Below are 22,680 nucleotides of genomic sequence, written 5' to 3'. Positions count from 1 at the left end.
TGTACCCCATCTTCCCCCATCCTGCCCAGCCCAGAGACTGTGACCCTCCCTCTGACCACCCTGGCCCTTCTTTGGTCCTTTTCTGTCAGAGCCTAAGAATGAGACCTCCCTCCCTGATCCGTCCACACCTCTGCCTTGGCCACTTTCTCACGGGGCTGCCCAATGCTGCTGGGGAGAAGCCTGGGGTGACAAGGATGACCAAGGGCCCTGCAGGCAGTGGGGATGGCCCTACCACTCCACCTCAAGCCTCAGCCAGCTCTCAGGGGAGTCGGCCTTCAGGCCTCAGCCTCCTCCCAGCCACTGCAAAAACCAGGACATGAGGTGCCTGACTGTCCTCTCCCTACTGTCCTGCCAGCCCCAACTCCATCTCCCTCCTCCACCCTCTGTGGTGCTGACTGAGCCAGCGGGAAGCAGAGTCTCTGGAGTGCCACGCAGAGCCTTAGGGACTGACCAAGGTCCCCCACTGAAGGGTCCCAGGTGGGCCACAGTTCCCTGCCCACCCCATCTCCCATGGGATTCTTTAGTGGGTGTAGGTATGCAAGATAATGTTGGGGGGTGCAGGGTGAATAATTTCAATGTACATTATCATGTATCATCTTACTGTGTAAATGCTTCTAAGAATAGTTAAGTAACTTAAATTTGCATGCTACTCAAAATATAGCTTTAAATGCTAATAAAAAAATGGAGGCAAATGAAAAGTCTCTTGCTGTGGTCCAGGGAATCTCGATCTTTCTTTCAGAGAGACTTGCAGCTTTAAGCTGGAGCTGCCCTCTCCTTCCTGTCTGCTGCACACCCCCACAACACACACACATGTACACACACACATATGCATGCACACACCTGCACATACACACACACTGTGCATCATGCCCTCACTAAGGAGGCATGGAAGTGAATGTGTGTCTGTAAGGAAATGAAGACAGCTCAAGCCCCTAGTTCCCTGGGGATTTGCACAGACGCCCTCCCTGCAGACCATTCTTTGGTCTCTTTCTCTCCCTTCGTGAAAGAGAGAAGCAGAGCCTCAGCAGGTACCTGGCTGCTTAGCGCTCAATCCAAGATCACAAGCTTCCTCAGGAGCCTGGTGAGATGGGGGCACCACAGAGCCTCCCAAACCGAGGGGGCAGCATTCGGTGGAGCCCAGGAAGGTGCTAGACGGGACGTCTCGGTTCATCAAAGACACAACCACGATGCAGTGAGGAAGGGCAGCCGCTGAAGGTTTTATTCTCCAGGAGGAGGGGCTCTTGGGGGCTGTGATCAGGAGGCACGAGGACTTTATTGCACGTGTGGTTAGGTGATGACGACCTACAGCTGCACTGGGAACTGGGACTCAGAGTGCCCTGACATCTGCTCTGTCTCTCTCTTCCTCTCTGCCTCCTCCGTCTCTCTCCTCATCTCTCTTTTTCTCTCTCTCTCTCCATCTCTTTCCCTCCTCCTCTTCCTCCTTGCCCCTGTTCAGGCACCTAGGACCCTCTCTTGGGTGTGTTTGCACACAATGCCAAGGCTGCCATCTATCAGGATCATCTCACAGGATGCCTCCACCTTCCATCACCCACGGGGTTGAGGGTCCCAGGTATGACCGCGCTCTCCTGGGTGGGCGTCCTATGCTCAGGGTAGCAGAAGCTGCAGGTCTCCACTGGCTTAGGTGATGTGCCCACAGGGCTGCTGGCTTCCATCTCGTGATCTGCAGAGACGAGAGTGGAGGGTGCGGGCCAGGCCTGGCCCTGGACCGGGATAGGGGAGACGGTGTNCCTGTTCAGGCACCTAGGACCCTCTCTTGGGTGTGTTTGCACACAATGCCAAGGCTGCCATCTATCAGGATCATCTCACAGGATGCCTCCACCTTCCATCACCCACGGGGTTGAGGGTCCCAGGTATGACCGCGCTCTCCTGGGTGGGCGTCCTATGCTCAGGGTAGCAGAAGCTGCAGGTCTCCACTGGCTTAGGTGATGTGCCCACAGGGCTGCTGGCTTCCATCTCGTGATCTGCAGAGACGAGAGTGGAGGGTGCGGGCCAGGCCTGGCCCTGGACCGGGATAGGGGAGACGGTGTGAGCAGCCATACTCTCCCCTGACCCAGGAACTAAGGGCAATCACCAGGCTAAGGTCATCGGGGGGACCCGGGCGGGTGTCAGTGTCCCTCACTTGCTGACCAGACCCTGTGCTGGGGCAGGGGTGGGCAGGCAAATCTTGGCTCTCACTTCTGCCCAGCCCCAAGCCTGCCATGCCCACCAAGGAGACACCTCCTCCAGGGCTTAGCTCTGATGGCCCTGCGTCCTGAGAACTCCTGACCCAGGCAATCCCGAAGGCTGGCACCCCACACCCACCCTTCCCGGGTGCCACTCTGCTAGGTATCTGCCTGCCAGGATGTCTTAATCTGATTTTATCAAGCTACAGCAAATAACAGGGATGAGCCCTGTGCCTCTCCACCTAGAAGCAGGGGCAGTGACAGGACCGAGGGATGGCACGAGTCTTGTCACCCAAGCAGCGAGAAGGGCGAGGACCCCAGTTTCATGCACTCACCATGGGGAGACTTGGCCGGACTTTGACAGGGCCTTGAGTGGGACTGGCAGGAGCAGGGATCCCCCCTCTTCTTGAGGAAGCAGGCCACTGTCACCAGGAAGCGGCAAAGGACGGTGCACAGGCAGAGCCCCAGCGTGCTGTAGACCAGAGCCAGCTGATGTGAACTCAACGTCAGCCCCAGGAGAGCTGCAAGACCGCGTGAGACCCCTCTCTGCAGTGCCTTCTCCTCTTCCCCTCATTAGGCTCAAGCAACCCACCCTGCTGCGAGCCTGTCTGGCTCCTGGAGAGGCTGGGCTCCTTTCCTGACCCTGAGGCTGGCTGGGATGCTCTCTGGATCCTGGAGGAAGTTGACCCACTCCCCCATCCTAGTGGCAACTTCCCAAGGCCTCGAAGCTGGACAACGTGAGCTGGTCCAGGATTAATCTGTTACAAATCTGATGAATCTCTCACTGGCCCTGGGTTTTGAACTCACATTGCAAGCAGAAGGCTCACGTTGCAGTTACCAGAGAGTGGGCTCGTTCCAAGATGGGAGTCACCCACGCTTGCGGCAGATGCTTAAGATCTGAGCATGGGAGACATAGGCCCTAGAAAGACAGAGAGACTTCCTGCATGGAGCTTACTGTCTTGGGGAGCCAACCACCTCACCACCCCATGGGGAAACAGACCGTCACAATGGGACAATAGCCTGCAGAAGGGGTGCACAGAACCCTGGCAGCTCATCCTGGGGAAGGTGCTCTAGTCTGGGAAAACGCTTCTTAGAGAAAGGGGCCTGTTTTATTTTTACTTTTTCATTGCAGGAAGAACGCACAGTTTAAGTGTTCAACTTGATGAACTTTTACCAATGGGTGCACTCAGGCTCAGCCCCTAGACCAGGCTGGACAAGACCAAGTTCATGCCCAGACCCTAGGGGGCTCCCTTGTCCCCTCCCATCCAATACTTTCCCCAAGAAGTAACTACTCTTCTCAGCCCTTTTACTATAGATTAATTCTGCTTCTTTTTGCCTTCTATAGAGGCATGTGGAAGGTGCTCTTTTGAGTCCGGTTTCTTCACTCAACAATGACATCTGAGAGATCCTCTCATATTGTTGCATGCGGTCGGAGGTCATTCTTTTTCATTGCTGTATAGTATTTCGTTGCATGAATACACTGTCATTTGTTGATATGTTCTGTTTATGGATATTTCGGTTGTGCTAGACAGTGATAGTTTTGACTGAGTAGAAGTTACCTTGCTATGCAGAGGCAGAGAGGATAGGGAGGAACATTTGAGAAGGCAGGAACAACATGCACAAAGGCTTTTGGCAGGAAAGAGCCTGCCCAGGGCTCTGAAGGCTGGTGTGGCTTCCTGGTACCCTGCTTCTAGGCGGCTGTGTTCTGAGCACCTGCTGCCCTGGCCTGGTGTGTGGCCCTCCACACCCATTTATCGGGGGAAAATCAGACCCTGATACTTAAACATTGGTTCTTTTCTATTTCCCTAAGTGTTAGCCTTAGGGCCAACTGAGAAATAAAGGGAAAGAGTACAAAAGAGAGAAATTTTAAAGCTGAGTGTCTGGGGGAGACATCACATGTTGGCAGGTTCCCTGATGCCCCCTAAGCTGCAAAACGAGCAAGTTTTTATTAGTGATTTTCAAAGGGGAGGGAGTGTACGAACAGGATGTGGGTCACAGAGATCACATGCTTCACAAGGTAATAAAATATTACAAAGCAAATGGAGGCAGGGCGAGATCACAGGACCAGGGTGAAATTAAACTTGCTGATACAGTTTTGGGCACACATTGTCATTGATAACATCTCATCAGGAGACAGGGTTTGAGAGCAGACAACCGGTCTGACTAAAATTTACTAGGTGGGAATTTCCTCGTCCTAATAGACTTGGGAGCACTACGGGAGACCAGGGCTTATTTCATCCCTTATCTGCAACTGTAAAAGACAGACACATTCCCAGAGCGATCATTTTAGAGACCTTCCCCTAGGAATGCATTCCCTTTCTCAGGGCTGTTCCTTGCTGAGAAAAAGAATTTCTCCTATTTGCTTTTGAAAGAAGAGAAATATGGTGCTGCTCCACCTGGCTCTCAGGCAGCCAGACCTAATGGTTATCTCCCTTGTTCCTTGAACATCACTGTTATGCTGTTCTTTTTTCAAGGTGCCCAGATTTCGTATTGTTTAAACACACATGCTTTACAAACAATTTGTGCAGTTAACACAGTCATCACGGGGTCCTGAGGTGACATATGTCCTCAATTTACGAAGATGATGGGATTAAGAGATTAAAGTAAAGACAGGCATAGGAAATCACAAGCGTAATGATTGGGGAAGTGATAGATGTCCATGAAACCTTCACAATTTATGTTCAGAGATTGCAGTAAAGACAGGTGTAAGAAATTGTAAAAGTATTAATTTGGGGCCGGGTGCGGTGGCTCAAGCCTGTAATTCCAGCACTTTGGGAGGCCGAGATGGGCGGATCACGAGGTCAGGAGATCGAGACCATCCTGGCTAACACAGTGAAACCCCATCTCTACTAAAAAAATACAAAAAACTAGCCGGGCGAGGTGGCGGGCACCTGTAGTCCCAGCTACTCGGGAAGCTGAGGCAGGAGAATGGCGTAAACCCAGGAGGAGGAGCTTGCAGTGAGCTGAGATCTGGCCACTCGCTCCAGCCTGGGCGACAGAGCGAGACACCATCTCAAAAAAAAAAAGTATTAAATATCCATGAAATCTTCACAATTTATGTTCTTCTGCCATGGCTTCAGCCGGTCCCTCCGTTCGGGGTCCCTGACTTCCCGCAACACCCATTCCCACCTCCTCCTCCTGTGCCTTCCTGTCCTGCAGGGGCTGGGAAACTGAAGGGGAGTGTTGTGGCCACAGAAGAAACACGGGGAACCACCGGCAGCTGGAAGCAGTGAGAAATGGAATCCCCCTAGGCCCTTTGTAGGAAGCGGGGCCCTGCCAACACTCTGATTGCAGATTTCTCACCTCTAGAACTGCGAGAAAATTAATTTCTATCGTTTTAAGCCACCAAGTTTTTGGTCATTTGTCACAGATCCACAGGAAACTCATATGTGTCTCATGCATTAGACAGCAGCATGGTATTCTGGATCTACTGTAACGGTCTTGCAATGGTCTCGCAATGAGTTCAGATAAGAATTATTAAAGGCAATTGGTGAAATTAAACATCTTTCCAGCCTGCTGGCCAAGGTGAGGAGAGACAGCTTTTTACTGGTGTTTGCTGGTCCTTGTTCAAATTTCTGCCCTTAACCTCTAAATTCACAGAGCACAGAGAAGCATTTGCTTGTCTATTTCACTCATGAAGCCAGCGTTCCAGCTTGAAGGCCTGTTAGACTGCAGACAGATTGGCACTGGGATACAAAAAGGAAACACCCACATTTCTGGTGGTAGACAGTTCAAAGTGTAGTTGGGATGTAGAGAATCAAAGCAGAGAGTACAATGCAGTGATAAAGAATATCAGCCAGGCAGAGTGGCTCACACCTGTAATCCCAGGACTTCGGGAGGCTGAAGTGGGCAGATCACTTGAGGTCAGGAGTTCGAGACCAGCCTGGCCAACATGGCAAAACCCCATCTCTACTAAAAATACAAAAATTATCTGGGAGTGGTGGCAGGTGCCTGTAATCTCAGCTACTTGGGAGGCTGAGGCAGGAGAATCAGTTGAACCTGGGAGGCAGAGGTTGCAGTGAGCTGAGAAGATCATGCCACTACACTTCAGCCTGGGTGACACAATGAGACTCCATCAAGAAAGAGAGAAAGAAAGAAGGAGAAAAAAGGAAGGAAGGAAGGAAGGAAGGAAGGAAGGAAGGAAGGAAGGAAGGAAGGAAATCATAGAGTTATGCCCAGAGTCTAGTCTAGTGCAAAGCAGAATACCTAGTATAATACGGGAGTGAGTAGTACAGGAGGTCTTCCTGGAAGAAGTGGCAACTGAGCTGAGTTCTGAAGATTGAGTGGGCATTTGCCAGGTCTATTGGCATGCTTTTAGCTGCTAGTAACAGACAATTACAATCACTCCCAATGTTCCCTCCAAATTATTGCCACTATTTTGGAGTTTTCTTCCAGATATATGTGTGTGTATGTGTATCTCATAAGTTTAAAAAGTTTTAGAATAGGCTGGGTGCAGTGGCTCACGCCTGTAATCCCAGTAATTTGGGAGGCCGTGGAGGTTGGATCACCTGAGGTCAGGAGTTTGAGACCAGCCTGACCAACATGGTGAAATCCTGTGTCTAGTAAAAATGCAAAAATTAGCCAGGCATGGTGGCAGGTGCCTGTAATCTCAGCTACTCGGGAGGCTGAGGCAGGAGAACCTGGGAGGTGGAGGTTGCAGTGAGCCAAGATCACTCCATTGCACTCCAAACCCAGGAGACAACAGTTTGAGACTCTATCTCAAAAAAAAGAAAATTAGAATAATCTTGTACATGTTATTAACTTTCATTTTACATTTAACTTTTTAAAAATGATTAAACTTTTCTCAGCATATTCTCATCATTAAATATTATTTAAAATATTATTTTAAGGTTAGATAGTATTTTATCACATAAATAATTCATATTTACTAGTCCCCTGTTGTTGAACATATATGTATTGTTGAACATTTATGTTCTTTCCAGTCTTTCAATATTGTAAATACTTTTTTTTATCTCTCTCTTGTTACTTATTTAGGAAAAACTCATAGATGTTGAATTACTGAGTCAGAGCATAAACATTTTAAAGACTTCTAGCATATTCAGCCAGAATGCCCTTCAGAAATATTACACCAATTTGTTCCAGCAGTCATGAGAACACGCACTTGCATGAGCTCTTGCCAACACTTGATATTACACCGTTATTGCATTCCAATCTGTTAATCATTTCTTTTCTTTCTTTTACCCTTTTGCTTAGAAATATCTTCCCTAGCCCAAGATCAAATAAACAATAATTTTTCTCATTTAAAAAAATAATTACTTAATCAGTCTAGAATTTTGGTTTTTGATATAAGAATCATGATGATTTTATGATATTCTGCCCACCAACCAGAGCAGTGCTGGAGAGGTGCAGAGATGGCCTCCTATTTCCTGTTTCCTCCAAGTTCTGGGTCTGTGATTTAGGGATCTGCTGGTGAGAGAGGTTCAAAACATCTTCCTACCTTATTTCATGGACTGTCATTGTTTCAAGAAGCAAATTATACCATCAGCTCCAGGAAGATTTTTGTCCACTGCTTCATCTGTCTTAAGATCAGTCCATTGCAACCTGATTCTGCATTCTGCCATCCGATGGGCTTAGTGGTGTGTCATGTGAGGAGTTTCTATCTTTGTCTGTGTTCTAAATTTGCAGGTATTTTATTTAAAGTATGGAAGCAATTTTATTAGAAGTTACTAGCCAGGCTTTGCATTAGGTTTTAATATCTTGTAGAATAGGATTACTTTCTCCTTTTTTGCTTTAAAATCCCTCATTACTCTTTTGCATAATGTTTAATCTCCCATGTGGCCCTTTTTGAAGTTATTCCCCAGTCCCTCATCGGTCTCTCTGGTATTTTGATTGGTATTTGCATCGTATGTATTAATGAGAGGTAATTTGGCATTTAAGAAATGTCTTATTTTTTCCTGATCATAAAATTATTTGTTCTTTACAGAAGATTTAGAAGATACAGAAAAGTATTACCTTTAATCTCACCACTTAAAGGAAAAAAGTGCAAACATTTTGCTATATTTCCTTTCAGATTTTTTCTTAGTTTATACATGTTTGAGCATGCATAAAACTTGCATTGATATGATTATGATATTTCATCTTCCTATTCAGAAGAATAGAGTATGTCTTTCCACATTCCATTACAAAGAACCAGTTGGACTCATTTATTTATTCCACTGTTAATCTGTTTTTATTAATTCTTGTATCCTACATTTTGTACATTTCTTTGATTTCTCACTAGTTTCTTGAGTAAAATTCTTTGTTCATTTCACTTTCTTGATTGATAATGAAAGCATTTAAAGATATGAATTTGACCTTTCTTGTAGCTTTGGCTAAACAGAGACAATAAAATCTAGAAACTTCTGAAATAAATTAAACCTAATTTAGAGAAAAAAGGAAAGTGCGCATTTTCTGTAGAGTACAAGGCACGACATATATATTTAAAATTAGGCTGTTATTAATATTATAAAATCAAGTTATTATTCATATATTCCATATCTTATTGCATGCTACCTAGAATTATCAAATATTGACAGCAGGACAAAAAAGTCCTCACTAGTAATTTTAGGTGAGAGTTTGAGGTAAAGATGAGGGCATGATATCACATAGGGTTTCTTTCATATCTATCAAGACCCTAGGTCTGTGATTTTGTGCTTCCTTATATGCACAGAGACTGATCTGTAATTGCAGTGAATTTGTAACATACTGATATTCCTGCCCTCTTACATTACCATAGAAAAAGCAAAACCCAGACCTCCTAATCAAACTGATAGATTATTGTATCACTACCTCAGAATATCGACGAATCCACCAGCAACCATGATGATATACTTTGACTCTGTGTTCCCACCCAAATCTCATCTCAAATTGTAATCCCCATGTGTCAAAGGAGGAACCTGGTGGGAAGTGACTGCATCATGGGGGCAGTTTCGCCTATGCTGTTCTTGTGACAGTGAGCGACTTCTCACAAGATCTGTTGGTTTTACAAGTGGCAGTTTCGCCGGCTCTTCCCTCTCCTCATGCCTTGTGAAGAAGTTGCTGCTTCCCGATTGCCTTCCACCATGATTGTAAGTTTCCTGAGGCCTCCCCAGCCATGCGGAACTGTAAGTCAATTAAACCTCTTTTGTTTATAAATTACCCAGTCTCAGTTTTTTTTTTTTTTTTTTTTTTTTTTAAGACAGAGTCTTGCTCTGTGGCCCAGGCTGGAGTGCAGTGGCCGGATCTCAGCTCACTGCAAGCTCCGCCTCCCGGGTTCACTCCATTCTCCTGCCTCAGCCTCCCGAGTAGCTGAGACTACAGGTGCCCACCACCTCGCCCGGCTAGTTTTTTTGTATTTTTTTAGGAGAGACGGGGTTTCACCGTGTTAGCCAGGATGGTCTCGATCTCCTGACCTCGTGATCCGCCTGTCTCGGCCTCCCAAAGTGCTGGGATTACAGGCTTGAGCCACCGCGCCCGGCCTAGTTATTCTTCATAGCAGTGTGAAAATGGACCAATACAGGAAATTGGTACCAAGAGTTTGGGGCACTGCTATAAAGATACTGGAAAATGTGGAAGCAACTTTGGAACTGGGTAATGGGCAGAGGTTGGAACAGTTTGGAGAGCTCAGAAAAAGACAGGAAGATGTGGGAACATTTGGAGCTTCCTAGAGACTTGTTGAATGGTTTTGACCAAAATGCTGATAGTTGATGGTAGACAATTCCGTTGCTTATGTGACATGTTGCTTGGGAGGTAGGGGGTCCTAAATCATTCATTTCATTCTTCCTTCGTTTCATTATTATTGTGAGCCCCGATCTCTGAAGTAGGCGACTTCTGAGTTAAAATTAAACTCCATGAGACGTAGTTTCTATCATCAAAAAGCATCATCTTTGGTAGGCCGAAGAAATGTAGAATAAACCCTTAATATAGCTCTTGGACAAGCCAAGCCCCTTGAATAAGTGGCCTCAAATAAATTGTTGCCCCATAATAAATACTTTCAGTCATTGTGTTTTAAGAATTATCATTTGTGGCCGGGCGCGGTGAGGTTCTCAATGCCCTGTTAAACCCGCCATCTTTTGAGAGGGCCCGCAGACGGGCGGATCACGAGAGGCGGACAGGAGATCGAGACATCCTGGCTAACACGGCTGAAACCCGTCTCTACTAAAAAAACACTACAAAAATCTAGTGACCGGGCGACTGGCGAGGGGTTCTGCCGGCGCCTGTAGTCCCAGCTACCCGGGAGGCCTGAGGCAGCGAGAATGGCGTGAACCCAGGCAGGCCGAGAGCTTGCAGTGTGAGCCTGGAGATCCGGGCCAACAGCACTCCAGCCTGGCGTTGACAGAGCGAGACTCGTCTCAAAAAAAAAAAAAAAAAAAAAAAAAAGAATTCAGTCGATTTGTATGCCATGATGAGAACTTCTACAGCTATTTGTCTTCAAAAAGATTTTTTCTCTGTATTTCGAATAATTTTGGCCTCCAAAATTTGTATTTTTCAGGCCATTCATCATCATATCTCTTAATTGCATTGTTGCATCATCAATTGCCGTCTCTTCCAACTCTGAGGAATTGTCGTAAAGGTATAGTTCAGAAATAGGTTTTCGTGAACTTGTTCACACTATTTGTCTGCCGATCACAGCTATCTGTTCTCTCAATGGCTTTCTTTCGTCCCAACCTAAATGTTCCAAGGCAAGGTCGTGGTCATTATTTGCTATCTCTAGTTGCCTATTGCTTTTGACACATAGTCAAGGCTTCTCAAAGCAGAAGTGTATCCAATTGGAATTCTTTCGCACCCCGAAAGAGGCCAATTCCTTCGGCTAAACGCAGGACAAAAGGAGCGAGGGGCGCTCAGGCGCTAAGGATTCTGGGCACTGTAGTTCCGACGCTCCGGCTGCGCAGGCGCAATGCCCTGCCTGGAGGCCGGCCCCGCCGAACCGCCGCCATTGCTGGAAGCGTTCCCGCCCTGCTCTGCGAGTGCCCTCAGTTGTCCTCAGTTCTGCCGCCAGGTACTCGTTGTCCCGGGCGCCTGGCCTCGGTTGCCCGCCGCCCCTCCCTTGGCGCTTGGCTCCCGGCGGCGTCCGGGGCGTGGCCGTTCCCTCTATAGCCCCAGACCCTGAGCGGACCCGCCCACCCCTGAGAGGCGATTGGGGCTAGGCCTCCTTCTCGAGTGTGGGTTCAGTCACCAGCCGGCCCCCCTCATAGGTCGGGCCCCGTGCCCTCTGAGGACTCTTAACCCGGGTCCGAACCCGGGAACCTCCTCCCTGGCGGGCCTGGCGGCGCTGGGGTTAAAAAGAGCCGGGTGCGGGGCGTGAGCTGGGATTCGAGTAGGACGGGCGGGCCCCTGACCCGACCTTTCCTGTCTTCCCAGCCCCGCGCCTTGCTGGCCCTGAGGAGGGCATACCCGGAGTGGGTAGAGGAGAACAGTTAGGGAAAGAGGGCGAGGTTGGCAGGAGCATGTCCATGCCCGCTCTGGCTTCTGAACTGGCAGGGATGAAACTAGGTTTCACATCGGGGGATCAGCGCTACTCAGTCACCGAGGCAGCTTTTCCTGAAATGTAGCTTTTCAAATACTGTAGGCACCTTTTAATCACTTGTCACTCCCTGTCATGACCATGGTGTTATTGCATTGATTGGGAAATGCTGGACTGGTGCATGGCGCTGAGATTCTTAGCAAAAACATGGACCCTTCATTATTTCTAAATAACTACACTGGCCAAGGAAGCAGAACAAGTAAAGTTTCTCCTTCAGTCTCTGGATACTTTTGCAATAGCTGGAAAGACAGAGCTTGTAAATATCTAGGGAAATTATAACTGGGGAATATTGGCCTAGATATCTTCTGCATAATGACAAAGGGGATAGTAGGAACATATAATGTGGTTACTCTCATGTACTAATAGCTGATTCATTGTGCTCAAGTGACTTGCCTGTAGTCACAGTTCTACAGTAGCCAAACCACGGTTAGAACCTGGGGCTGTGACCAGGCGCTCTGAGATTTTATTCCTATTCCAGACTCCTATGTATATGTAGATACTTCTTCTTGTCTACTTGGAAAGTACAGAAAAGCAGAAAGAAGGGTAAACATCACACAGCCCCAGGTGTCAGAGGTCTCAGTAGAGTTTTGGCTTACTCACAGTCTTTTTTTCTATGCATTGTATTTACACAATTGAGATCAAGCTGAATATATTAAATGTTAAATATTGTTCATTCTGATTATAAAATAAAACAAAGTGTTTATTGCAGTTTGGTTGTTAAACATATGTTACTAGCATAATTTACGTGAAGTATTGTCGCGGAGTTTATTAATATTTACAAGTATTTTTTAAATGACTCAGCTCACTCTTGATAAATGTTAAAGATGCAGAAAACCGTTACTCTAGACCTGAGGAAATGAAAATGCCTTATGTTGCTCTTTGTACATCAGCTTTAGTGTTCAGGGGCTTGGGGGTGTGCAATATTCTTGGCTCTTTTTTTTCTTTGCAACCTTGTAAAACTTGGGGGTCAGTGTATGGGCTTGGGAGGGAGAGTCAGTTTTCAAGCTCTCTGAAGTAATATGCAACATCATATATGCATGTGCATTATTCTGTGGACAAGGTCAGATTCTCAGATGGGTCCATACCCCCAAAAAAGTTAAGGTTTACTGGTATGCATAGATTGTGTAGTGGTGAGATCAGGGCTTTCAGGGTACCATCCCCAGAATAATGTACATTATACCCATTAAGTAATTCCTTATTCTTCACCCACCTCCCACTCCTTCACCCTTCAGAATCCCTATTGTGTATCAGGACAGTATTTCTTAAAAGACTACGCTAAAACTAAAACATTATATAATTTAACATATTATATATTATATAATTGACATGTTAACATATTATATTAAACTAAATATTTCTTGTGTACTTGTTCAAGCAATGTATATTTCTGTGCCTCACATCTAGAGATCCTGATTTTGATCTTGGATGGAGCCAAAGAATTTCCTTTTTAATAAGCATATCCAGTGAGTCTTTTGCATTCTCAGATTTGAGACCCCTCTAATTATACATGGAGTGTTTTCAATAGAAAATGGGAGAGGAGTCATAATTTTCATTAGGTTTGCAAAAGGCCCTATGACAGAAAAATCTAGAGAAACACTGGTATAAGGCAAAACCACTTACTGGTTGGTTACCTTGAGGCTTCAATACAAGAATCCCCTCAGACTATTCTTTCTTTACCTCTTATCTCCACACTGCACTGCTTTCCTCCCTCAACTTCTCATTGTTTCTCTTCCACCAAAACCTTTTCATTTTGCCTAAGAAAGTCCCAGTGTCATGAAAGAAACCACTCTACATTTTTAAGATACTCACTTTTTTTTTTTTTTTTTTTTTGAAACGGAGTCTCTCTGTGTCGCCCAGGCTGGAGTGCAGTGATGCAATCTCTGCTCACTGCAACCTCCACCTCCCAAGTTCAAGGAATTCTCGTGCCTCAGCGTCCGAGTAGCTGGGACTTCAGGTGTGCGCCACCATGCCTGGCTCATTGTTTTGTATTTTTTAGTAGGGACGGAGTTTCACCATGTCAGCCAGGCTGGTCTCAAACTCCTGACCTCAGGTGCTCTCCCTGCCTCAACCTTCCAAAGTGCTGGGATGACAGGTGTGAACCACCATGCCCAGCCAAGATATTTACGTATTTTCTTGATTTAACTAAACCTGGTCTCCTCCTTGAGTTAGTACATTAATCAGACAGTATAAGTTTCAGTATACCCATATCTATTTAATTATTTAATTTTTGTATCTCTAATATTCTTTGCATTCTTGATAACCTTGCTTTATATATTAATATTCTTGTTTTTCAAAGAATAATGGTTAAGTACTTCAAATACCTTTTCAGATGAGCTTCTGATTATTAGACACTGTAAGGTTAGATTGAGTTCTGCTATGTTTATTGAGCAAATCTACTGAACCTTATGAAAAGCAAGGTGCACTTTCAGGGAAGGAGCAGATTCCACATGTTTAAGCATAACAAAGGCCCTAGCTGCAGGACCATATAATTGCTTATAACACTTTTTGCACAAGGTAGAGTTTCTCAAAAACTCAATACTTATTATGTCACTGCCCTTTTATTCATGAGGCTAATATTACCATCCTAGAATAATTTATATTAACAATCTGTACTGTTTGATATCCTACATCAGGCACTCCTGGTTCTTGAACCAAACTCAGCCTCAGCAAGGCCATACATACCATTAGCTAAAGGTAGAAAAGCAGTGCCCAAGCATCCCTGGAAAAGATCTCTGTCACCCTGTTCCTCCATAGTATAAAACTTTTATTAGGTATATACTTTTTTTCAATATAGAAAGACTACAGCTTAATGTTTTGTGCACTGAATTTCATGTGTCTTCTATTATTATTATTATTATTATACCTGCTTCCTTTTTATTTAAGTTTACCTGATATAGAAAGGATAAAGATCTATTTGAATATCAGATTGGGAGGGGGTAAGTCAAGACTTCCAATATCATTTAAATTTTGAAGTTATAGTGTTCTCTTTACACGAAACAGATCTCTGAAAATGTTAAGAAATTGACTGTTCGTGGGAAAGGCAAGAAAAGGAGATTCTTAGAATATTTAATTGTTAGATGAGTAAGTAATTATGGCAAAGAAAGATTGAAGTATTATTTTGTTGTACTTCACACAGCATGTTGATTCAGTGGAAAAGGTATGGGCTTTGGAATTAGATTGATTTGGAGTCATGTATTTGCATGGCCTTGGGTAGTTTAATTTTTCTAGACTCAGTTTCCTCATCTATGGAATGGGAATATTCTTATTAGGTTGATGTGAAAATAACATGAGAAAATATTTTAAAACCTCCTTGTACAATGGCTAGCCTGTTAGTTGTGACTATAGTTAACAGTGCTAAAATCTCGAGCTCTGCAGGAGCAAGGGCCTTTGTCCTTCACTGATCTTAAGGGTTACTCTTGTGCTTCCTTAGGGAGGTCATGCTCACTTGTATGTCAGGATTCCAACTTGGTAAGTCTGAAATTCCCCAGACAGGATTGGTTTTCATGGCTTATTTCTCTTCCTTAGATATGTCTTTGCAAGACTCCACTCGTTCCAGAGAGGGGAAACCAGAGGCAGAGATTATGGCTGCTGTGTTTTTTTCAGTTGGACCTCTGGTAAGTTGGGATTCCCTGTTTTTGACCTACTCTCTTGGTTTGAGAGCATGTTTACTTTTCCCGAAGGCTTGTGACTTCTCTACTTCCCCGACACCGCTTCTGGGAACTCAACTAAATAGACCTATGAAAATTGAGTTCACAGTAAAGGGAGTAAACTATGGGAGGATTCACTATACTTACTTAGCCAAATATCAGGACACATGATCTTTCAAAAAATATCTGAGCTGTCATTAGTTATGACAGACATCTTAATTTTGATATTAAATTTGTATTTTTCCCAGGAAATTTCAGTTATTTCTGGGACAGCAGAATGGAATATTTTTCAATTGGAAAATTTTATTTAGGAAATTTTGGTGAAAATATATGTACACAAACACATACCCCAGCCCTGATTTATAGGAGCCATTCCCCTTGTGCCACTGTCAGTGATCTCTTTTCTACCCATTAGGAAGTGATCAGATTTAATAGATTACATTGAGAGAATATGTTTAAGACAGTGCTTGGCTGTAGGGAATTTACAGTTTCATTGAGGTAAAATGTACAAAAGTAATAATTACATTATTTAGGTGAATAGTAGTTGCTTATCAGTATGATAAAGATGATGAGTACTATGAAAAGAAAGAAATGGGATGATAGTGTGGGCTAAACTGGTCATAGAAAGTTCATGAGGATAGTTAGATTTAAGCTGGTACTGAATTAAAAATGGGATTTTAATTGTCATAAAGTATTTGTGAACATAGTTCAGATGAGAAAGGGGTTTAAGGGCAAGGCTTCAGAGGCAGAGAACGGTGGGTGAGCTTGTGATTCAAGTTGGAAAGTTGTGACAGATAGGGCTGGAAATTAGATATTTGAGATGAATCTTTTAATGTTTGCCTGAAGGCATTGAAATGTGTGTGTGTGTTTGAGTGTCCTTAGGATTAGTATTAATGTGATAAAAGCTGTGCTTTAGCAGTGACTTTTTAAAATAGATTCCGAAGAAAGAGAATACCAACAAAAATAATTTGTTATAGTAATGATCTGTAATAACCTGTGATTCTGGTCTTTTATTCTTTGTAGCCAGAACATGTAACATGTAAATAGTCCTTAAAACATACCCTTGAAAAGATAAATAAACCCAAAATGTTGCCCTTGATCACTGGGTACAACCGTATTTGTCTTTTCATGTATCACTGGATCAACCCGTCTCTATCAGTGATTGAAGATTCACATCATCATTAATTTTCTGGAATCTGAATATTTGTGCATTTTTAGGCAAGAAGTTGTTGAGGGAGAGTTAGTCTAACATTTTTTCATAATGATCTTTAAATATGTAGTTTTATTATCCATAATTTTTTTAAATGGCACAAAATCTGAAATGGATAACTATTACTAGAAGATAAAGTAAAATATCATTTCATTTATAAAATCAGGCCCTCATGGGCTGGGAGTGGTGGCTCATGCCTGCAATCCTAGCACTTCGGGAGGCTGAGGTCGGCAGAGTGTCTGAGCCCAGGAGTTCAAGACCAGCCTGGGCAACATGGCGAAACTCTGTCTCTACAAAAAAGAGTACAAAAAATTAGCCTGCATGGTGGTGCGTGCCTGTAGTCCCAGCTACTCAGGGGGCTGAGACAGGAGAATCACTTGAACCTGGGAGACAGAGGTTGCAGTGAGCCAAGATCACCCCACTGCACTCCAGCCTGGGCAGTGACAGAGTGAGACTCTGTCTCAAAAATAAATAAGTAAATAAATAAATAAATAAATAAGGACCTCATGGAGATACAGTTTCTAAGTTTTGGAAGAAAACAATGTTATGAGAGGTTGCTGAAATATTTCCTGAGTGACTGCTGAGCCATCTCCCCCCACCAAACACTGTAATGATTTTTCAATTGTGGAAAACACATAGTAGGTTTTGAATATTATTCTTGAGCAAGATAGATACTTTCTGAGAAATAGATTTCATCCCAATATGAAAAAGCAGACTTACGTAGTGTCTGAAGGCCCTTTATTGTAAGTTTATTTTTGTTTTGATAGGTTCTTTGTTAAAAGCAGTTATATCTTTGTCAGTCTTACATGTGTTTGTCATTGTCCCAAACAAAGTGAAAGATTATGATTGCATGTTACAATGGGACTTTGATTTCAGCCCTAAGTTAAACAGTAGACGAGGTCATCCCATATACACTGCATCCACAGTGGATTGGTGGTGCTCGTTGAGGCTCTGCTGTAGGTCATAGGCAGCCTATCACTGAGTGATCTTATCCTGTATCCCATCAGAACCCTGAAGTTACCCAGCCAGATGAAGATCTTCACCTTCAGGCAGAAGAAACAAAATTGGTAAAGGTAATACCTACCGTTGTACATATAATGAATACAGAGAAAATGCCTATTTTACTGCCTCTGATTCTCAATGTTACCAGTTAATTGCGAGTTCACAATGATTATTTGATTGATATGGTAGCCCCAGGGCTGGTGGCATCAATTTAACAGATTTCATTTCTCTCAGAGGTGGCAGCCCTAATCTAGCCAGATAGTCACATCATGATTACTAATGGTAAAATATTCTATCATCACATAGTCTGATGCTTGTGCTGCATTGTAAGACCCAATGCTGTGCCAGTAAAAAATACCAAGAGTACATCAACATTGTGGAAATAGTGTTAAGATGAGTTTAAATTGGTTTAGATATTTTATTTCAATTTATTTATTAAGGCTTTCTTATTTGTGAATACTGAATCCACTTGATTTTCCAGAAAAGTAAAATCAGAAATTTGTTGTGATGAGAAAAATTATCCAAAACTTAGAAATAAATAAAAGATAAATGTAGGCCGTTTCAGAGTCATATTAGACCATTGTATTAACAAGCCTGTCTAAGGGTTATCTGACATAGCAGGGGAGGGTTATGTTGTTTGACTTACCATTTACTGTTAATTAACATTTAGATCCTAAAAGATATTAACTTGTACAAGATTGAAACGTTGCAATTATTTTTGCTAGGATAAAAGATAATCCCCAAAGTTATGGTATTACTGTCCTGTAGAACATTAATCAGGTTTGTATCTAATTTTGCAGTCTTATTGCAGCATTCTTTTTTCCACTATCTGTATATCGGTTTCTTGCATCTCCTTTAAACTTGTCTTGTCTAGCTGCTGATCCCTCATTAATGCCTTAAGTAAATCTTTGACAAGTATTCACTATGCTTTTAGAAGAATTATGGTTTTAAATTTTTTAAGATTATCCTTTGAAGGTTAGTTTTATTCCAGAGATGTTTTGTGTAAAATGTAGTTTTTACTTTTGCTTCTATGAGAAAATACATTCTGAGATTCAGTTTTGTACATAATATTTTGAAATGATTTTCAATTTTTTTAACATATGATAACTTAGATTCTTAAAACTTAAGGTAGAAATATTCATAGTTTTAGACTTTGAACCACAAACCTTAGGAAAATGCCATACTTTTTGGCATGGTGTACAATTCATATGGTTTATTTTTGTTCTGACAGGGAGTCCCTGGTAGAAGATTAATTCTGTCTGGCTCTTCCCTAAATTCTGTGTCCTTTTTTTTATACATACTGAACATAGCTTAGTTTAATTTTACTTTGAATAGAACCAATGATTTGATGATAACTATCAATACGTTATTAATTTAATTTAATTGGTTTTTTATTTGCTTGATTTTCTTATAGTATTGTTGACATTTTCTTTTTTTTTTTTTCCTTGAGATGAAGTCTCGCTCTGTCACCCAGGCTGAAGTGCAGTGGCACAATCTCGGCTCACTGCAACCTTTGCCTCCCAGGTACAAGCGATTCTCCTGCCTCAGCCTCCCAAGTAGCCAGGATTACAGGCACCTACTACCACGCCCAGCTAATTTTTGTATTTTCAGTAGAGATGGGGTTTCACCATGTTGGCCAGACTGGTCTTGAACTCCTGACCTCAGGTGACCTGCCTGCCTCAGCCTCCCAAAGTGCTGGGTTATAGACATGAGCCACCGTGCCCGGCTGACATTTTCAATTAGTGTTTTTGTTTGTTTGTTTGTTTGTTTGTAGCATAGTCCTTTAAAAGAAGAACTTTCAATTCTAAATGTCTTTTATTTTACAGGTACATTTTTTTAGTGCAAACTTCTAACAAAGAAACTATAGAAGATTGATGAAGAACTCTTATTGCATGATTATTATAATCAGACCCAAAAGGAACACATCAAAACAAAGAGTCTTGATATTTTCTGACATATGTAAGATTAAGACACTTACATGCTAGTGAAGTCACAAACTAAAACCAGTGAGGTCAGGGGCAGTGAGTATCATAGTGCCAGTATATATGTTGTAACTTTTGGTGAACAGCTTAATTTCCCAACAACAAATAACTAGATAAGCATAACCTCAAGATAAACAGGAGATAATAAGAAGCTTTTAAAAACCTCCCAGTAGCTGGGACTAGGCACCCACCACCATGTCCAGCTAATTTTTGTATTTTTAGTATAGACGGAGTTTCACCATGTTGGCCAAGCTGGTCTTCCAACTCCTGACCTCAAGTAATCCACCCACATCAGCCTCCCAAAGTGCTGGGATTACGGGCATGAACCATGGCACCCGACTGGGTTATCATATAATCTTGATGAAGGAGGGCATTCTGATGAAATTTCAGTGAGATCAGTGATATGATAGACTTAAAGCAAAATAGGCTCTGTATAAAAGAGTCAATGCCATGTCCAGACTACATAATGGACCTGGGGTCCTGTTGCCTTGGAAAATACAAAGTTAAATGTAAAATGACATATTCAGAAACCCCTCATGTGAAAGTCTGCATCTGAGTTGCAAATAACTGCTTCTCAGCATCAAAGTCACTTTCATTCTGTCTGATGTGATTTCAGACTACACAATTTCTGACAGCCTATGACTTTAAAAGACAAGGTGTCATAATGGGTAAGAAAGCAGTAGTTGCTCAAAACGGGTAATTATGACATTTTACAGCTGCAGAATGACCTTAGAAGAAATATTGTTTGCTGTTAACTTTTCAGTGGGTTTTATCTGTGTCTATTCTAGCTTGAGGTGTGGAAGGGCAGAATTTTGCTTTCTCAGTATAAGCTAATTTTTACTTTCTCGAACTCCATCAAAAAGAAAATTTTACATCAGTCTGGCTTAATATTATTTTCTCAATGTCTTTGAGGTAAAGAATATAAGGCTTATGATTTCTGGTTTCCATTGTATGCGTCAGTGTGTTATCTTAGAATCAGCAATTTCTGGGTATTATGTTTTGGGTTTCCAATTTTGTCTAAATTATGAATAGAGTTGGTCTGGGATGGTGCAATTGAAATAAATGGGTACTCTTTTAGCTCCCTAGGAACTTTTGCAATAAAATAAAACTTTAGTTATAGTAATAGTTTCTTCAGGTTAACAAAGTTCAGTTTCTGAATAAAGGATACTTAAGTGAATTTACTTTCACCAAGATCAAAATGCCCTCAACATTCTTAGAAGTTGTTTTAGTCTGTTTGTTGCCATATAAAGGAATACCCAAGGGTGGGTTATTTATAAAGAAAAGGGTTTATTTGGCTCACAGTTCTGCAGTTTGTATAAGCAGCATCCTGCCAGTATCTGCATCTTGTGAGGGCCTCAGGCTGCTTCTATTCACAGTGAAAAGGAAAGAGTGCCAGTATGTGTAGAGACTACATAGCAAGAGTAGGAGAGGGAAGGGGCCATGCTCTTTTTTTTTTTTTTCAAGACGGAGTCTCGCTTTGTCGCCCAGGCTGAAGTGCAGTGGTGCAGTCTTGGCTCACTGCAAGCTCCACCTCCTGGGTTCACGCCATTCCCCTGCCTCAGCCTCCCGAGTAGCTGGGACTACAGGTGCCCACCACCACGCCTGGCTAATTTTTTTGTATTTTTAGTAGAGACGGGGTTTCACTGTGTTAGCCAGGATGGTCTCAGTCTCCTGACCTCTGATCTGCCCACTTCAGCCACCCAAAGTGCTGGGATTACAGACGTGAGCCACTGTGCCCAGCCCATGCTCTTTTTAACAGCCAGCACTCGTGGGAACTATTAATAATAGAGGGAGAACTCACTCATTACCGTGAAGATGGCACCAAGCCATTCATGAGGGACCCAGCCCCATGACACAGGCACCTCCCATTAGGCCCCACTCCAACATGGGGATCAGTTTTGAACATGAGGTTTGGGGGGAAGGCATCAAAACTATTGCAGCAGATTTATGTTTCAAAGCTTAATTCACACTTCCACATTCTACAATCAATATTTCATTCGTTCTTCATGCCACACAAACCTCTGATTTTTTATGATTATTTATTTACGTGATTTCCCCTGGGAGAGAAGAAAAAGATTGTCTTTCTGGCAATATTTTTTTTTTTCCTTTGCACCATTTAATAAGAAAAGAGCGGCATGTACATTTTCTGGGATACTTTGGACTTCAATAAAACACCCATGATAGTCACTACAACCCTATCAAACTAAGCAGATAGCATTTAGAACACTGAATAGAAACTTACTCTCTCTCACAGTTTGAAAGGAGGCAAGGAGCCTCAATGTTGTTCTTTTAAAAATACACAGTGCCAATTGGTAGGTGCTGGAAATGGAGCCTAGCAATGGAGCCACTCCAGGCATATATACTCCTTTGTGAGGGGAAGGTGCAGTGAACCTGGTTTAGCAAATTTACCATCCCACCCAAGAGCCAATGGGAGCAGCCCTTCCTGAAGACCAGTAAAGTCAGTAGCACAAGACCAGGCCCCCAAAGGGTGCTTGGCAATGCTCTATTCTGAGGCCCTACAAGAGATAACCCATACCTGTCAATTCTCTGCGAATTTCTACCTCCATCTCATAAGTGAATTATTTTTTTAAAAGAGTGGCAGAAATAACTCCCCATGGCATCCTTTTCAAGTACTGGTGGGTCAGTGGAATTGGCATCTGTAAAGAGGGTCCATGTTATTATTTGGGGAACACGGCAGCAGGGAAAGATCTGATTGAACACTTGTATTATCCAGACTGCTGTACTTTAGGACACTCTTGATCCTGAAGCTATTTTCTTTCTTTCTTTTTTTGTTTTTTTATACTTCAAGTTCCAGGGTACATGTGCACAACCTGCAGGTTTGTTACATATGTATACATGTGCCATGTTGGTGTGCTGCATCCATTAACTCGTCATTTACGTTAGTTATATCTCCTAATGCTATCCCTCCCCCACCCGGCCTCCCCCAACTCCACAACAGGCCCCAGTGTGTGATGTTCCCCACCCTATGTCCATGTGTTCTTATTGTTCAATTCCCACCTATGAGTGAGAACATGCAGGGGGTTTTTTTGTTGTTGTTTTTTTTTTTTTGTCCTTGCGTTAGTTTGCTGAGAATGATGGTTTCCAGCTTCATCCATGTCCCTACAAAGGACATGAACTCATCCTTTTTTATGGC

The 22,680-nt window shown here is 43.1% G+C and overlaps 1 protein-coding gene and 1 long non-coding RNA gene across 2 annotated transcripts in view; one reads left to right on the top strand and one right to left on the bottom strand.

Annotated features, from left to right (window-relative positions):
• Positions 1-1,413: 1,413 nt before the first annotated feature.
• On the bottom strand, positions 1,414-7,726 carry LOC108518234 (uncharacterized). Its single transcript, XR_001882318.1, has 4 exons — positions 7,642-7,726; positions 2,519-2,704; positions 1,762-2,022; positions 1,414-1,460 (listed from the first exon to the last, which is right to left on the bottom strand). It is a non-coding gene; the product is annotated as an uncharacterized LOC108518234 (long non-coding RNA).
• A 3,336-nt stretch (positions 7,727-11,062) lies between these two features.
• Positions 11,063-22,680, top strand: part of ZNF624 (zinc finger protein 624) — a 46,565-nt gene continuing 34,947 nt past the window's right edge. Inside the window, exons 1-3 of the mRNA XM_017856494.1 lie at positions 11,063-11,160; positions 15,211-15,299; positions 17,550-17,615. Coding sequence (XP_017711983.1) covers positions 15,213-15,299; positions 17,550-17,615 — 153 coding nt within the window. The 5' untranslated portion in view covers positions 11,063-11,160; positions 15,211-15,212. The remainder of the gene's footprint in view (positions 11,161-15,210; positions 15,300-17,549; positions 17,616-22,680) is intronic.

Source organism: Rhinopithecus bieti, unplaced genomic scaffold, assembly GCF_001698545.2.
Source record: "Rhinopithecus bieti isolate Rb0 unplaced genomic scaffold, ASM169854v2 scaffold_44779, whole genome shotgun sequence".
Taxonomy (NCBI): domain Eukaryota; kingdom Metazoa; phylum Chordata; class Mammalia; order Primates; family Cercopithecidae; genus Rhinopithecus; species Rhinopithecus bieti.
The sequence above is the reverse complement of the archived record's forward strand: the minus strand, read 5'-3'. Positions and strand labels throughout refer to the sequence as shown.